This window comes from Capra hircus, chromosome 14 (genome assembly GCF_001704415.2).
Source record: "Capra hircus breed San Clemente chromosome 14, ASM170441v1, whole genome shotgun sequence".
Lineage (NCBI taxonomy): Eukaryota > Metazoa > Chordata > Mammalia > Artiodactyla > Bovidae > Capra > Capra hircus.
The window spans coordinates 4765977-4784212 of record NC_030821.1 but is presented as its reverse complement, the minus strand read 5'-3'; the positions used below and the strand labels follow the sequence as shown (position 1 = coordinate 4784212).

Below are 18236 nucleotides of genomic sequence, written 5' to 3'. Positions count from 1 at the left end.
CATGAATCACAGCACGCCAGGCCTCTCTGTCCATCACCAACTCCCGGAGTTCACTCAGACTCACATCCATTGAGTTGGTGATGCCATCCAGCCATCTCATCCTCAGTCGTCCCCTTTTCCTCCTGCCCCCAATCCCTAGCCAGCATCAGAGTCTTTTCCAATGAGTCAACTCTTCACATGAGGTGGCCAAAGTACTGGAGTTTCAGCTTTAGCCTCATTCCTTCCAAAGAAATCCCAGGGCTGATCTCCTTGCCCTGGATTTCCTTGCAGTCCAAGGGACTCTCAAGAGTCTTCTCCAGCACCACAGTTCAAAAGCATCAATTCTTCGGCGCTCAGCCTTCTTCACAGTCCAACTCTCACATCCATACATGACCACAGGAAAAACCATAGCCTTGACTAGACGGACTTTTGCTGGCAAAGTAATGTCTCTGCTTCCCAATATGCTATCATCATTTTCCTTCCAAAGAGTAAGAGTCTTTTAATTTCATGGCTGCAGTCACCATCTGCAGTGATTTTGGAGCCCCAAAAAATAAAGTCTGACACTGTTTCCCCATCTATTTCCCATGAAGTGATGGGACGAGATGTCATGATCTTAGTTTTCTGAATATTGAGCTTTACTCTCCTCTTTCACTTTCATCAAGAGGCTTTTTAGTTCCTCTTCAATTTCTGCCATAAGGGTGGTATCATCTGTATATCTGAGGTTATTGATATTTCTCCCAGCAATCTTGATTTCAGCTTGTGCTTCTTCCAGCCCAGCATTTCTCATGATGTGCTCTGCATGTAAGTTAAATAAGCAGGGTGACAATATACAGCCTTGACGTACTCCTTTTCCTATTTGGAACCAGTCTGTTGTTCCATGCATGTCCAGTTCTAACTATTGGTAGAAACATAAAATATATATTTCTATTTCTGGAAACAATTTGGTAACTTAAATCAAGTATTTCAAGTATTTATAATCTTAGATCTTATTCATCGTCATGCTCTCCAAGAAAATCTTAGATTGCTCAAAGGTTTATGTAGAAGGGTGTTCATCACAACATATTCGTAAGAGAAGAAATCTAGAAACAATGGAAATGATGATATGATGATCGAAATAATATCAAACATCAACAAGATGTAACTTTAGAAAGATACTAAGTATATTTTAAAATATGCTTATTAAGTATATATGTTTACATTTATAAATTATAAATTATCTAAAGAAAAATTCCAATTTTTAAGAAACAACATAGTTTATCTGTTTAGGAAAAAAGGCTGCAAAGAAATATATTTTTAGAAAGTTAAGTGGTGGAATTTATTCATTGTTCAAAACTATCTGTTGGGCTCCCTTTACTTGCCAGGCACTGTTATAGGCACAGAGGATACAGCTGCTGCACTAACCAGCTTCCAAGATAGTCTTCAATGATCCTCACCTAGAGTTCAGCTCCTTTTGTAGTCTCCTCCACCGAATAGGGCCAGCAGGTATAACTGTAAAAAATTCAGTGGAAGCAAAGGTGTACAACTTCTGAGTCTAGGGCATAAAAGATATTGGAGTTTCTCCTGGCTTTCTTGGGTCATTCAGTCTGGGACCAGCCCACTTCCACAGCAGAGGACACTGAAGCAGTCCAGCAGAGAAGTTCAGGAGGGGATTTGGGGCAACCTGGCAATAGCCAGCACCAGCTTGCTGCCATGTGAGTTGCTTTGCAAGAAAACCCTCCAGTCTCAGCCAAGCCCTCAGATGCCTGGAGCCTCGGCCGATATCTAACTGAATCTCGTGAAAGACCCTGGGCCAGAACCATCAAGCTAAGCCTCTCACAAATTCCAAGCCCACTGAAATCATGAGAAAATAAATGAAGACTCTTATTTTGAGCAACTCAATTTTGGAGTGATTCATTATGCTTTAGAGAACTAATACAGCAGCACATAAAATCAGATAAAATGCTTTGCCTTTATGGAGCTCACATTCTAGCAGGAGGAGACGGGTAATAGGCAAAGTAAACAAACATATGGGATGCTATGTGGTGATAATAGATGGTGGAGAAGGAGGGCAGGGATGTGGGAGGCCTTGGAATTTTACAGAGGCAGTCGTGAAGCCCTCACTGAAATCAAGGGCGTATGAGAGAAGACAGGAAAGAGGTTCCCGGGTGGCACAGAGGCGAAGAATCTGCCTGCCAATCCAGGAGACGCAGGAGTTGGGTGGGAGTTGACGGAGGGTGGGCTGCGGGGTGCGTTTCGCTCTCTGGGTCGGGAAGATCCCTTGGAGGAGGAAATAGGAACCCACTCCAGTATTCTTGCTGGAAAATCCCATGGGCAGAGGAGCTTGGTGGGCTACAGTCCACGGGGTCACCATGGGTTAGATATGACTGAGTGACTGAACACACATTCAAAGAGGAGAGGGAGGAGCTTTACAGATATTTAGAGGGTGAGCACTCCAGGCACAGAAGTAAGAAAGCATTCAGGGTTCAGGGGTGGGGTGAGGAGGTCGGGGGAGGAAGGTTGTCAAATAGGGCTTCACTGGCCTTTTTAAGGACTTTGGCCTTTATCCTAAGTGATGTGGGAAATACTGGAACTTCTGAACTAAGGAATGACATGATCTGATTAACATCTTGGCAGGATTCCTTCTGGGGTGGGTAGAGATTACAGCAGGGGAACCAGTTAGGAAGCTATTACAGTAATCCAAACGAGAGAAAGACTGTGGTGAGTTAAAGGCAGAATGCAGTAACTGCTGGCTGTTCACTTCCTTCTTTCTGCTTTTCTGAATTTCCCGAGTTTCTACAAGCACTCTTCATGACTTTTCTAATCCAAAAGGATAAAAAGATGCTCATGAAATCCTTATAGTTTTCAATAATTTCTATCTTATTTTTAAAAATATAGACAATTACATAAGTCTTAGTAGGATTTCAGAACAACATAGTTCTGAACAAACCACACACAAAAAGACAGTCAGAAACTGTTGACTTCAGTCTAGATATGATCTTGGGTGGCCTGGGCCTGCAATGCCTTGGAGCACGGCTGGGGCTCCCAACCAGAGATGGAGGCTGGGTCACAGCAGCGAAAGCACCAGATCCCAGGGACTAGACCAGCAGTTAGTGACAAGGGCCCCGGCCCTTTGGCGCTGCAGAAAAGAACTTCCACAGGACAGAAAGTGGTGAAGCACGTATTTATTAGGAGGAAAAGTACAGTACGTATGGATAGACATATGGGCAGACTCAGAGACAGAGTCCCCGAGTTGTGCCCTGGTGGCAGTTTAAATCACTTATGTGCGGCATTTCTTCCAGATTTCCTCTGGCCACTCATTTCGATTTGCCTGGGTTCACAGTCCATATTCTGTCTATTTCAGGATCTTCCCATGTGTGTGCACGCATCTTAGCCAAGATGAATCCTACCAAACAGGCATCTGGGTAGAACAGCACAGGAGCCTTTTATGTGCATATGAGGCCAGGGAGGGTCTCCTGACCTTGGGACGAGAAACACGTGGTCTGTGCAGGGTCCAGTCTCCTCCCTCTGATTGCCCTGCTATTCTTGTCTTGGCGTCTTGGTCAGTAGAGAATGAATCTCTGCTTTACACTGGGGTAAAGTAGATTGCTTTACCCTGGGGAGCCCATCTGCCTCCTGCCTCATATAGACTCTGAAGAGAACAATATCAACAGAAAAGAATCTCAAAATCATTGCTGAGCTTTAGGCAACTTGAGTGTTTACATTGTCAACTAAACATGGTAATTACAAATCACAGCAGCCTTTAATTTTGCTTTAAACACTGTTGAAATCTGGAGTGCCAAATGATAATTTAATAGCTCACTGCCTCCTTTGCAGTTACCAATTTTCTGTTTTAAACATGTATTTTCTAAGTATTCCCCAATTCCTATAACTTTTAACCATTGCTTGCATTTTAACCTAGTATCACAAAAAATGTGAAAGGATTTCATGTACTCTTTGAATATCTTTATTGCCTTTGTGATAGGGATTTCATTGTTCCTCACCTTCAGATATTTCATACACAAGCCATCCTTTGTGATTGTAATTAGTTCAGGTTCAGGATTTCTAAGCATTTGGCCAGGATATTACTCTGAATAAAATCTGCTTAATTAAATTGAAAACATATTTGTCAAACACATATCACTTCCAAGGAACAGTACTACAAGAAGCTAAAAAGAAGTGTTCTGGGTATTTTTCAGTCGTGCTAAAGCTGATAGAGCTTTAAAGTCATTTTTAGTGTATTGGCTACACTCTCTTCTCTGCTTCTTATACTTAAGGAAATTGTATTTCATTCAGCAAATGTTTATGCCACACCTTCCATGCACTGGAAATATGGAATCCTGGATGGAAATATAAAGGTGAGTAGTGAACCTGGCCCCTGAAGAGTGCATGGCCTAGTGGAGAGACAAACATACATACCAGTAATATGATATTTAAGTTATAGAAAATAAATAATAAAAATATAAAGCCTGTGATCCACCTCCTACAGCTTTAGAATACCTTACATGCAGAGTACATCATGAGAAACGCTGGACTGGAAGAAACACAAGCTGGAATCAAGATTGCTGGGAGAAATACCAATAACCTCAAATATGCAGATGACACCACCCTTAAGGCAGAAAGTGAAGAGGAACTAAAAAGCCTCTTGATGAAAGTGAAAGTGGAGAGTGAAAAAATTGGCTTAAAGCTCAACATTCAGAAAATGAAGATCATGGCATCTGGTCCCATCACTTCATGGGAAATAGATGGGGAAACAATGCAAACAGTGTCAGACTTTATTTTGGGGGCTCCAAAATCACTGCAGATGGTGACTGCAGCCATGAAATTAAAAGACGCTTACTCCTTGGAAGAAAAGTTATGACCAACCTAGACAGTATATTTAAAAGCAGAGATATTACTTTGCCGACTAAGGTCTGTCTAGTCAAGGCTATGGTTTTTCCTGTGGTCATGTATGGATGTGAGAGTTGGACTGTGAAGAAGGCTGAGCACCGAAGAATTGACGCTTTTGAACTGTGGTGTTGGAGAAGAATCTTGAGAGTCCCTTGGACTACAGGAAAATCCAAGCAGTTCATTCTAAAGGAGATCAGCCCTGGGATTTCTTTGGAGGGGATAATGCTGAAGCTGAAACTCCAGTACTTTGGCCACCTCATGTGAAGAGTTGACTCATTGGAAAAAGACTCTGATGCTGGGAGGGATTGGGGGCAGGAGAAGGGGATGACCAAGGATGAGATGGCTGGATGGCATCACTGACTCGATGGACGCAAGTCTGAGTGAACTCCGGGGGTTGGTGATGGACAGGGAGGCCTGGCGTGCTGATTCATGGGGTCGCAAAGAGTCGGACACGACTGAGCGACTGAACTGAACTGAACTGAACTGAGGAAGTGTCGTTTTTCCTTCACTGCAGAGTGTTACTGATTCTTACCCTACAGATATTTCCAGGAACCTGACCTTGACAAAAAGATGGAAGGTCCTGTCTGCTCTACTTTATTATACAGACTATGTTATAAATGATTAGGCTTCCCTTGTAGCTCAGTAGGTAAAGAATCTGCCTGCAGTGCAGGAGACCCGGGTTCCATCCCTGGGTTGGGAAGATCCCCTGGAGAAGGAAATGGCAACCCACTTCAGTATCGTTGCCTGGAAAATCTTAGGGACAGAGGAGCCTGATGGGCTAGTCCATGGGGTCGCAGAGTCAGGCATGACTTAGTCTGAACATAAATTCTTCTGTCACTGAGGGGTTAAAGGAAGAAAAGACTCTGCATTCCTATAATCAATCATGAAGCTTTTCATGACAATTAATTGGCTCCTCACAAGAAACGCGTATTTCATTGAAGGGTAGCTTTCAGTACTAGAAAGGGAAATACCCACTCCAGTGTTCCAGCCTGGAGAATCCCACGGACACGACGGGGCGGCTCTCACTTCATTCTTGCTGCACGGCTAGTTTACTTTCCTGCGCGTCTGCCGTACTGCCAGAAGTTCTCATCTGACTCAGGAAAGCACTTCAACTCCAGCTCATTACAGTCCTCCCCTAGGAAGTCCCAGCGCTAGCCCTGGATCCGCTCAGACCCTAGGCGCTCTGCGCCGCCCAGCGAGCCTGGGGCGCCCCCAGCGGCGCGCGGCGCCGCGTCCCGGGAGTGCGGCCCGGCCAGCCCGCAAGACGCGGCCGAGGGCCGACCCCTGTTGCGACGGCCCGCGCGGCTCTGGTGACCAAGACGCGCCGCCTGGCTTCTGTACGCGAGCCTGCGCGAGGAGCTCGAGGCGCGCCGCGTCTTCCGTGTCTCCCCGGGGGAGAGCGCCTCAAGGCAGCACCGAGCCAGACACGCTACCGTGCGGGACTTCACACCGTGGGCAGGACGTCGCGCTGCGGCAGAGGCTGCACCGCCTTCAGGGGCGGGAGCTCCGCGGCGGAGACGGCCCTATGGGCGGTCCTACGTCGAGTGGGTGGGAACCAGCGTGGGCGGAAAGGGCGGGGCTTATATTCGATACAGACCGAGCTGTGGGACCGGACCGCGCCCTGAGACCGCGCTCTGTGGGCGGGGCTTACCTCCGTCTCCCCACTCCCCAAGCTCTGGGACGTAAACACGCTCTGTGGGCGGGACTTCGTCCGGGGGCGGAACCGCGGCCCTGAGGAGGCCCTTTGATAGGCCCTCTCATCCCGGAACTTCCGGGCCTCGCGAGTGCAGATGGCATCGCCTGGACTTTGAGAGGCTACGCGAGGGTGTCGGAGGCCTGGTGAGAGGTTAGTGAAGGACACTTCCCGGGCGCTAGCGCGAAGCTTCGCGGGGCTGGGGCGGGCCTTGCGGGCCGCTGCCGTCTGGAGGTCGGCTTGGTCGCTCTCTGCCTTGGGCAGCTGTCCTCGGCCGCCGGCCCGCGGGCTCAGGCCGGAAGGCCGAGTCCTGGGCCATCAGCCTGGGGCGGGGGACCAGTGTACAGTCGTTGTTTTGTCATTCGTTTCCACGGGGTCGTCACGGGCGACCCCTGTTCCCGCCCTGCCTACCGCTAGCTGTCACCTTCTCCACGAGCCTTCCCCGAGTCCCCAGGCCCGTTGGATCTTTACGTTTGCTCACTCCGCTTTATGCTGCCAGTCTCAGCCCCTGTCTATGTGTCTTGTGTTTGTATATGTTTCATATGATGCATATGAGTTCTATACCGCGCTTGGCACATAGTAATTGGTTAATGAATGATCGGACTCTGGTTACTTATTGGAAGGATTTTAGATTAATTTGGAGTGACTTTCTATGTGTATTTTATGCTTCTATATTGCGTATTTTTTTTTTTTTTTAAAATAGTAGTACTATTAGGGTTGGGGAAACTGCCGTTTCTGTTGTTTCCTAAAGTGTGACATTGAAGGAGAGATACAATGTGAGCAAAGGGAAAAAAGGAAGAATGAGCAAAGGGAAAAAAGGAAGAATGTGCAAAGAGTCTTCAGAGATTAATTAGTATTCTAAGGTGGAAAATTCTGAAAGAGATGGGAATACCAGACCACCTGACCTTCCTCTTGAGAAATCTGTATGCAGGTCAGGAAGCAACAGTTAGAACTGGACATGGAACAACAGAGTGGTTCCAAATAGGAAAAGGAGTACGTCAAGGCTGTATATTGTCACCTTGCTCATTTAACTTATATGCAGAGTACATCATAAGAAACGCTGGACTGGAAGAAACACAAGCTGGAATCAAGATTGCCGGAAGAAATATCAATAACCTCAGATATGCAGATGACACCACCCTTATGGCAGAAAGTGAAGAGGAACTAAAAAGCCTCTTGATGAAAGTGAAACTGGAGAGTGGAAAATTTGGCTTAAAGCTCAACATTCAGAAAACGAAGATCATGGCATCTGGTCCCATCACTTCATGGGAAATAGATGGGGAAACAGTGCAAACAGTGGCAGACTTTATTTTGGGGGGGGGGGCTCCAAAATCACTGCATATGGTGACTGCAGCCATGAAATTAAAAGATGCTTACTCCTTGGAAGAAAAGTTATGACCAACCTAGATAGTATATTCAAAAGCAGAGACATTACTTTGCCAACAAAGGTCCGTCTAGTCAAGGCTATGGTTTTTCCTGTGGTCATGTATGGATGTGAGAGTTGGACTGTGAAGAAGGCTGAGCTCTGAAGAATTGATGCTTTTGAACTGTGGTGTTGGAGAAGACTCTTGAGAGTCCCTTGGACTGCAAGGAGATTCAACCAGTCCATTCTGAAGGAGATCAACCCTGGGATTTTTTGGAAGGCATGATGCTAAAGCTGAAGCTCCAGTACTTTGGCCACCTCATGCAAAGAGTTGACTTATTGGAAAAGACTCTGATGCTGGGAGGGATTGGGAGCAGGAGGAGAAGGGGACGACTGAGGATGAGATGGCTGGATGGCATCACGGACTCGATGGACGTGAGTCTGAGTGAACTCCGAGAGATGGTGATGGACAGGGAGGCCTGACGTGCTGTGATTCATGGGGTCGCAAAGAGTCGGACACAACTGAGCGACTGAACCTGAACCTGAAGGTGGCTACAGAGATATAGCAGAAGATACCTTTGACACATTTATGCTAGAATCAGGTTTCCTGCAACATGTCAGGACAGAGAATATTGCTTGTGGGTTGGAGAAGCCATTGAAGGATTTTAACATTGGGACTGTTCATTTCGTACCACTGTGCAGGATAGACTTGAATGCATACGGCTTAAGCCAGGGCTTGACAGTCTTAAAAGGGCCAGATAGTACGGAATTTTGGCTTTGCAAGCCACAGTTGTAGCAGGAAAGCAGCCACAGACAATACACACATAATTAAATGGACAGAGCTGCATTCTAATAAACAGTCATTTACAGAGGCAGGTGCCTGACCTGATTTGGTCTGTGGGTGCCGGAGTCCAGCACCGGTGGATCCAGGGAGTTCAAAGGGTGGATGGAGTCGGCGAGAAAAACTTATTTATTAATATAAGATTAGATTAGGAAGAAATAGTGTAGTAGGAAGATTAAGTGGAGAGAAGAGGCTGATTAACTTGGGTTACGTGGAAAACCAATAAAGTTCCAGAAAGGAGCTTGCACCATCTACGTTAGGCCGCCGGCGCCCGTTTGAATATCGGAGAGTTCCCCGCCGTGGGCTCTCTCTTATGGATTTTAAAAGCCGGGACAAGTAAGTAGACATAGCGAGCCTCCACGCCCCAGATGGGATTCGGCCTGAAATTAGAGTAAAGAGGAGACACGGGGGAAACCAGTCCAGCGACTGGCTCTCCTCGTATTGTCCTTCAAGGCCTTTTATACTTTTGATTATACATAGAGATCAATGGGTAATACAAAATTATTTAGTGTTAGCAGCCCAGACTCTTTCTGTATACTTTTTGTATACAAAAGGTCTCAGGTGATTTACATTATCTTCTGGCCAAGAGGCTTGTTAACACTTTTTGGCTCTCTTCCTTAATGAATGTTAATTTCATTTCCCCTGAAGTGTTTTTCTTTAATCTGCATCTCCTTAAAGCATTAAAGTTACATCTCTATAGAACAAAGGTGCAGTGGGTTATAACAAAGAAGATACTTAACTCAAAGATCTAATGTTGCTAATACCAGGTCTACTACTTGTTTTTCTATATACCAACTATATCTAAAAAATAAAGGATATGAAAATTTGGCAGCAAGTAATGGCTCAACAAATGAAACTTTTAATCAGTCCTATTCTAGTAACTTTGACTCCTCGGAAGCCCCTACATTCCTAGGATGTTTTAAGCTTCCTGTGCCTCCTGCAGTCAGGAGGCCTCAAACAATCACACGCGCAGCTGTAGGAGTCCTGCAGGCAGGCTAGAAAGCCATCAGAGGGGTTTTTGGATTGAAACAGTCTTTCAAATGCAGAAGACTAAAGCCCTGAATTGACTTTTTTCCAGAGAATGTCAGAAGAGTGGAAAAGCAGGCAGATTCTTATTTTTTGGGGGGTGGATGCTCAGGAAATTCCAGGGGGAAAACCTGAGGTCTGATTAGCCTTGCCATCAGAGCTCTGCCGCATGACCTTGTCACGGGTGGAATTCCTCACGCTGGCTCTCGGCATGTGGGTAGTTTGTCCAACCCAGAGTCTAACCAAATAGTCCTAGGGACTAAAGCAATAACCTAGTCCTGAACTAGGCAGTACTAAATCGTGGTTTTGTGTTTTATTTTTATGTATATGTGAGCCCGTGTCACATAATGAGAGCTCAGGATCTAGTCTTCCTGGCTTTGAATCGTGGCATCCCCTGACTACTAACAGTGTGACAATGGGTAGATTAACTTCTCTCTGCATCAGTTTTTTTATCCATAAAATGAGGATGAAATTGTACCTCCCGTAAAGTATTTTTGTAATAAGTAAATTAGTTAAAAAGCACATAAAATGTTAGCATAGTGCTTGTACATGTAGTCAAAGCTTAATAAATCTTAACTATTAATATTTTTGAAATTGTTCCTCACATGCATTGTTAAAGACAGGTTTGAGAGATGTTTCTCAACATCAGAAGTAGAATTTATAGCCTTAGTGTGTTTAGCTATAGAACAAAGATAATATCTAAAGTTTTTAGGCAAGAGCCATTCACACAGAAGTGATGAAGTCATGGAAGTCATGAAAGTAAGGCTGGGATTTGGATGTGTGAGATTAAGTATTGATTTTGAGGAGCTGGGGCTTCCCTGGTAATTCAGAGGTAAATAATCTTCCTGCAGTACAGGGGACCAGAGTTCAGTTTCTGGGTTGGGAAGATCTCCTGGAGGAGGGCATGGCAACCAACTCCAGTATTTTTGCCTGGAGCATCCCATGGACAGAGGAGTCTGGAGGGCTGCAGTCCATGGGGTTGCAAAGACATGACGGATTGACTAACTTTGAGGAGGTGCACACAGGAGTGAAAATGGGGCAAGTGAAAAGGAATGAAAGAAGGAAGAAGAGAGTCAGTCGTAGAGTATGAAAGGAACCCCAGTGGAATACCAGTATGTAAACTAGCAGAAGGATAGGTGGTGATGGTTATTAGCATTGTCAGATGCCACAGAAAGTTGAAAAAAAAAAACAATTGTGTTGATAATATTACTTAATTTTTCTAACTGGCAGAAATTAATGTGGAACCTCTTACAGTCCAGGTGCTGGAGATGCAGAAAAGAATTAGATACTCTGCACTCAAACAAGAGAATCTGTAGGACAAAAAGACATGGAATTTAATACAAGTAGCAGTTTTAAAAATAATCAGGAGTAAGGTGGATCTTCTTAATCGGTACCTTTACTTCCTAAATTTTAATTGATTTACAGTTCATAAATGTGGGCAACTTAATTGAGCTCTTTTTTTTCCTAGACAATGGCCAAGAACAAACTAAGAGGGCAGAAGTCCAGGAATGTATTCCACATAGCCAGTCAAAAAAGCTTTAAGGTTAAAAATAAAGCAAAACCAGTTACCACTAATCTTAAGAAGGTGAGTATCACTTAAGCACTCTGACTTTACTGTTTACAAGCAAAGCATAATTGTAAAGCTACTGAAAACCTGAATGTTAATATTTAAAGTAGGTTCTTAACTTTTCTTACAAAAGCAAGATGATTTTAAGTATTTGTTTTAAAAAGGAAAATGATGAAGAAAAATAACCTCCCTTTCTTGAACCCAAATGTGCGAAAGGAAAACATTTTAACCGCAAATGTATGAGCCTCCAAGTAACAGGAATCATTAAAAAAAAAAAAAATGTTATGGAAAAGTTCTCTCTAAACTCATATATATTCAAGAAGCTCTCAACAGAGCCAAGACATGGACTGTCAGTCAGCACCCATTCTTTTTCTCCTCAGTTAATTCTTACTTCTCTGTGAAGATACCTAGAACTCAAATAAAAACCTGAAAATAGATAAAATTTTTTGTTTCCTAAAATACAAAATGAAAAGAGTTGCTTTATCTTTTCAAAATATTTGGGGAATGAGAAATTTCTTCAAGTAGACGCCTTAAGAAGATGATTCAAGGAAATGTTTTCAAGCTTAAGTACTAGATGGAGTCAGCTCTCAAGGACTTATAATCGTCCATAGAAATGTAACATTTTATCTTTCCGTCTTCATGAACTAGATGAATTAAACTTTTTGGTGGAGCAGTTTCTGTCTTTGGAAATGCTAAAAGGGAAATAAAGCTGACTGATATGACTGGAGTTTGGGGGTGACAACTGTAGACTTGTCTTCAAGGTTGATGCTGAAGCCAAGACCTGCGTGACGGGTGCTAGTGGCGCCAAGAGCAGTGAAGTGCTGGGAGCAGCAGCAGCTCTAGGCAGGAGGAGTGAGTGCAGAGGCCTCCAGCTGGGCAAGAGCTTGGTGTGTTTGAGAAAGATTACTTTGTTTAGAGAAGAAGTCCCAGAAACTCTGTGGGTGCTACTGGAAAAGACCTGTGGGTAGGCAGCCTGGTTGGAGAAAGTATCAAATAATTTTCTCAGAAAGTAGCCTAACTTATTAGGGTAAGAGTGCCAGGCAGCACATAAAAAAGGTAAATTGAAGTTGGTGGAAATGAACTTAAACAAAGCCAGGCAGCCAGTTGTGACTTGCTACAGCTTCCGTTTCAGGCTCAGAAAAGGCTGATGGTTGAGTTTAACCAAGTTGCCACGCAAGTCTGATCAAGGGAAAGGAGGAGAGTTAAGAGGGTATAAGGAGTGACTGACGAGTGGTCATGGGATCTGTGTAGGCTAAAGGAAGAAGTGGAGGTGGAAAATGTGAACAGTAGTGAACTTAGAAAAGGTTTCAGTGGGATTTAAGAATTACTAATAAACTAAGTGAACTAGAGGGACAGGAGGTGGTGCAGCCTAAGGCACTGCATGGCAGTGATGGCAAGGTAAGTCATGGGAAAGATCCCTGGAGATGAGGACCTGAAAAGATTAAGCAGCCATCGGATAGGTTCTTGTTGAGGCCACTAAGCAGTGATGCCAGGCACGGGGGCGGGGGGGGGGGGTGGGTCAGTGAGCCAACTTTTGAGATCTTTCACAAAGGAGGAAGTAATCATGGTTTAGGTAGGCGACATTAGTGAGAAGGATGTCAGAATGTCCTTGAGCGTAAGGTGCAGAGGAGCTGGGATTTTGAAGGAGAAACGGTTGGGGCGCAGCGGTGAACAGAATGCCACCCCTGCCTTGTAGACTCAGGCACGGAGGGCTGCACGGGCCATTGTTCTCAGGAGACTTGCCAGGCGCTGCTGTCAAGGAGGATTTGGCGAGGCGCTATTGGGACTGGAAGGGTTCTATCCAGGGTCCTTGTTTCACAGATAAGAGATGGTAGCATCATAGCCTGGAAAGATTATAAGCATGTGTTCTGGCCTGCTTATACCAGGAAAGTCAAGGTAGAGGTATAGCTACGTAATTCTTTTTTTTTTTTTTAACAGAACCTTTTGTCTATCGTGTCTCAATAAGACTAAAAATTTTAGTGTGAATTATCTGCACAAATTGGTAGGATGGATAAGAGTTTATAGATTTGGGGGTTTAATAAGATTAAAGTTGCCTATATGTTATCTGTAATAGTTTTAAGATCATGAATTACTGCTCTTTTTTCTTTTTTTAAAAGATAAACATTATGAATGATGAAAAAGTTAACAGAGTGAATAAAGCTTTTATAGATATACAGAAGGAACTGGCAAACTTCTCAAAAGGCCTTTCCCTTGAACCTCTGCAGAAGCAACTGGTGAGTAGAAATCACTTGCTTTTGTTCTGGCTAATAAATTCCAAATTTTCAAAGCCCATATTGATTGTAATTTTTAGTGCTTGGCTCTGTAGTATGTATAGCACATTCAGATTTTAAAACATTTGAGTCTAAATATGGGAATTTTCTACTTCCAAAAGTACAACTGGAAGAAATCATATTGGATAATAGGTTATACGTCAGTAGGCTGTGTCATTTTTGTTTGCAGTTGTTATCTAAATTTTTAAATGTAATTTTTTCTCTCTAGATGTCTCAGCAGTGTCATGAAAACGTACCAGTTAACGTTGATGAAGCTACGAGGTTAATGGCTCAGTTGTAATACACCAATGATGCATCAAATTCCCCAAAAAGACCAATAAATTTAATCTTTTATACAGTTTTATTTAAAAAATCTTGTTAATATACAGGCATTGGCACATTTTAAAAACAAACTACATAAACAGATCTTTCCTATAACCTAGGAAAGTGGAATGTCAGAAGTCAACAAAATGTGATAAACTTAAAGTGCTAAAACAGAAGGCACTTCACAAACTCTGTTCACTGAGACAGTTAGTATACCCTAGTTTACACCCTTCACTTTACAAGTGGCAGTGAATGTCTGGCCTGGAGGACACAAACACGAACAGTCTTGCGGCAGTAAAGGTGGAAGACAAAACAACTGATGAGCCCTTGGCCAACATTTTTGTTTTTCGTGACCTGAAGTCTGCTTTAACTTTCTTCTCATATAAGGGGAAAAAAAAACAGAAGGGTTCAGAATGGGAAGAAAAGTTGAAATTTCAGAAAGTAATTACTTGAGGGTGGAGGGTTGGTGGATGTGAAGTCATTTTTTCTCTTGAAACAGTCAGAATCCTTTGTTTTTATGGTTGAAGTTTTGTGAAGCAAAAAGAAAGTATTAGGGAAGAACATTTCAGAATCCGTGAACTAAAAAGGTGTTACATTCATTATTTTAAATACTTAGGTTATTAAGTCTAAAATGTTACACAGTTAGAGGTAGATAACAGTCCCAAGTTTCCATGGAATCTAATAATTTAGTATCTGGACATCAAACAGATCACAAACGCCTTCATTGTCATCTAAATTAAAGTTGTAGTCATCTGCTGGGGTCGGAGAAAGCCGTAAGAGCGGAAACACTGCAAGCAAAACACAGATGCAGTGTTAAAGACGGTTTCTGCATACAGGTAATGATGTCTACAATAAATACAGTCAAAAACATCAAGCCAAGTCTTTCAAATCATAATGCCACTCATAAATTCTAGAAAAGCATTATTAATATATAAGGTTAGTTATTTTAACTACTTACCATCAGAAGACATTAACTCATCAATGATATCTCCACTAATAGATCCTGCTGGAAAAAGAAATGTGATAAAGTTTTTTTACATTTCTTTTTATATATTTTAACAGCAAAAAAACCCCAAATATGGTTTAATTCCAAAATGGAATCCTAAGGAAAACTGTAAATACATAGATATTTACACAGTCTATGAAACAAGTAGTAGTAATACAATTAAATGGAGAGGGAATTGGCAACCCACTCTGGTACTCTTGCCTGGAAAATCCCATGGACAGAAGAGCCTGGCGGCTACAGTCCATGGGGTCGCAAAAGAGTCAGACACAACTTAGCGACTAAACAACAAAATGTAATTAAAGACAGGATCTGTTTTTAAATTTTCCTCATAATACATATTCCAGTGCTGGGCACATAGGAGACACAAAATTATTACTTGTTGATTAGGTTTACTATTTTGCCTCCTATACTAGATAAGAATAACATCACAACTAAGAGATTCAGAAATGCTTTCTAACTTGTCCAATGCAGTCTTCTTATTTTCTCCTCTGCTTTTGAAAACAATGGCTCTGAACTCACCTGAAGACAAGTCTGTGGCCGGCGTATGCTGAAGGGTCTGGCTTCGTTCAGAGACAGCTGGCTCAGGCAGGCTCTGAACGGCCGTGCTGGACTTGTGTGGAGGCACTGGGGTGGGGGGCTGAGAGGGAGGCTGCGTGAGGTCGTCTGGTGGGGGCACTGGGAAAACCACGGGCTTAGATGAGCTGGACTCTTTATTTATAAGCAGCACGTGGATAGGTCCTGAATGACTCTTTAGATTGATCTGGTATTTCTTTTGTCCATTTTGACCCTTTGAAGTTATTGGGCATAAACAAATGAACAAAGGTCAACATCTCTAACCAACGTGAAACATTGAAAATGAGGCAGGCAACTACTGTATCCTGCTTCTCGGTGCATGCACTCTGTTCTTGAGAGTTTCATGTCGAAACTCCAACTAAAAGTCTTTATTTACTTGAAATAACTAATGGAACATACATACATAATGGAACTCTACTTAAAAAAATAACTAATGGAACATCCATACATGGTGGAACCCTGTAACCTTGTTCTATTTTTTCCAAGTCTACTATAAATGTGTTATCATATTTTCATTAAAAAAAAAAAAAGGCAAAGCTATAGGGACTGACTGACTACAACAAAGTCATTAAGTCAAAATAGTGCAGCAACCAGGAGTAGAATGGGATATTGAGGACTACAAAGCCCTTGACCCTAGAAAGTAAGCTTTTCTCAAATAGTGGTCATCAAAACTCCCAGCTGTAGAAGGCTGGAAGGCATCTATTTTCGCTGCAACGACACACTCCGTGCTCAGCAGTGCTCAGAGCACTCCCCTCGGCTGCGGAATGCCATGCCCTTTGGCGGCAGCAGTCACGCTTATGGTGATCATCTCAACATGTGGTCTTAAAAGGCACAAGGCAAAGCTTCCATTCAGCAAAGCACAAAGACAACTGATTTTTCCTACAGAGATATAAATGTAAATCCCCTCCATTTCAAAAAGGTAATTTGTATCCTGAGGCTTCAGAAACTATAAATGCCTAAATACAAACTTCTAGGATAGCTGGGAGAAGCAAAGGAGGTAATAGGAGATAACAGTAATATTTTTCTACCTTTTTAAATTGTTAGTTTTCAAATCTGTTTTAGGAAATTTGAAAATGAAAGTCATGAAATTTATATTAGTATAGAGTCAACAGATATCTTTGACTCAATAAGCCAAAAAATGTTTTTTAAAAGACCTAATTTAAAGCAGTATATTATTGTTGATATTTAAAGTGAACTTTTTCCTCAGGATTGTTAAATTGGCTATAGATTGGTCATTTTTTAAGGTTATTAACTGTATCATCACTCATTCCTTGATGTCTTCTAGCTCAAATAAGATTTTTTAAAAACTGTTAAATGATCAGTCATATCCATAACTTTCCAAAAGTACTGAAGACATCTAAATTCAGATATAAATACTTACAGACAACTTAAAAGCAGTAACTTGTAAGTGTTTACAATTAGCTCACGTTCAGCTCCAGAAAACGTTTGTCCCTCATGACACAGCAGATCCATTTTAACAAAAGCTATCCTACATACGTACCATTTCTGGAATAGGTACCTCCAGTTGTGTACCAGAAGGTGCTTGAATGGCCAAAAGTGTATCACCTGGTCAAAAAAAATTAAGAAAGATTTTTACATTTTAGGAACACTATTGATCTTGCAATACCTCGGCCAAGAGAGTGGGCTGTGGAATCAGAATGCTCGGACTTGGTGACCTCAGGCTCTGGTTCTTATTCTGTAAAATGGAGGTGACATAACTTACCGCACAGGGTTTTTGAGGATTAAATGAGGTAATATATCTGTCAGTCTTATATACAGAGATACAGATATTTATAATGTCATTTAGTCCTCAAGGGCTTTCCTGGTGGCTTAGATGGTCAAGAATCTGCCTGCAATGCAGAAGACCTGGTTTTCACTCTTGGGTCAAGAAGACCCCTTAAAAAAGGGAAAGGCAATCCACTCCAGTGTTCTTGCCTGGAGAATTACACGCAGAGGAGCCTGGTGGGCTACAGTCCATAGGGGCCACAAAGAGTCAGACATGAGTGAGTGACTAAACACACACGTGTTAGTAGGTCTTACAACAGGGTAAATGTATTCACTCTCTTCTCATTAACAAATTCTGCTCAAGTTAATTTGCTTTCACTCAGGCTCATGTCATGTCTGAGACTCTCAAAACTTCCTTTTAGCCTTAGTTAAATAACACTGTGTAGTTAAGTATTTATACTACTTAAATAGGTATGATACAGTGAAATCTTAAGCTTACATGACCTTTTGAAGCCAGATTCTACAGCAGTATCTGCTGGGCTGAACATTAAGAGTATGTTCCCAAACTTTCTTTGAAAGCTTGGGAAATACGGTGACAAAGTAGAGCAATAAGGCCGCATGTAAAACCAGCATGGTCTTAGAGTCAGCTTCTACTTGGCAAAGCGTTTGGCAGATTTTTTTTTGGTGTGTGCATGATACCAGACTGTCCTTTTAATAGCCCATGCATATTTTACTTGTGTTATATATATTATGGGAATTCAGCCCCCACCCCCATTTTAGTTATTCATAGTGGCAAAGATCCTGCCTGCCAATGCAAGAGATGCAGATTCGATGCCTGGGTCAGGAAGATCCCCTGGAGTAGGAAGTGGCGACCCACTCCAGTATTCCTGCCTGAAAATTTCCATGGACAGAGGAGCCTGGTGGGCTACAGTCCACGGGGCTGCAAAGAGTTGGACGCAACTGAGCACATCATCTTAAGGGGAAAACATGGAAGCCGGGGATG

General features: G+C 42.8%; 2 protein-coding genes across 4 annotated transcripts in view; one reads left to right on the top strand and one right to left on the bottom strand.

The window, feature by feature from the left end:
* On the top strand, positions 6437-13969 carry C14H8orf59 (chromosome 14 C8orf59 homolog). Its single transcript, XM_018058172.1, has 4 exons — positions 6437-6691; positions 11237-11353; positions 13453-13569; positions 13835-13969. The coding sequence occupies exons 2-4, from the start codon at positions 11240-11242 to the stop codon at positions 13904-13906; spliced, it is 303 nt and encodes a 100-aa protein (XP_017913661.1). The 5' UTR covers positions 6437-6691; positions 11237-11239; the 3' UTR covers positions 13907-13969.
* E2F5 (E2F transcription factor 5) overlaps positions 13948-18236 on the bottom strand; it is a 33365-nt gene continuing 29076 nt past the window's right edge. For 2 of the 3 annotated variants that reach the window (XM_018058171.1, XM_005689267.3), the window contains exons 5-8: positions 17010-17074; positions 15455-15722; positions 14888-14935; positions 13948-14717 (exon numbers count right to left, since the gene is read on the bottom strand). In XM_018058171.1, the coding sequence (XP_017913660.1) occupies positions 14608-14717; positions 14888-14935; positions 15455-15722; positions 17010-17074 (491 nt within the window). In that variant the 3' untranslated portion in view covers positions 13948-14607. The remainder of the gene's footprint in view (positions 14718-14887; positions 14936-15454; positions 15723-17009; positions 17075-18236) is intronic. The other variant, XM_018058170.1, reaches the window with a different exon arrangement.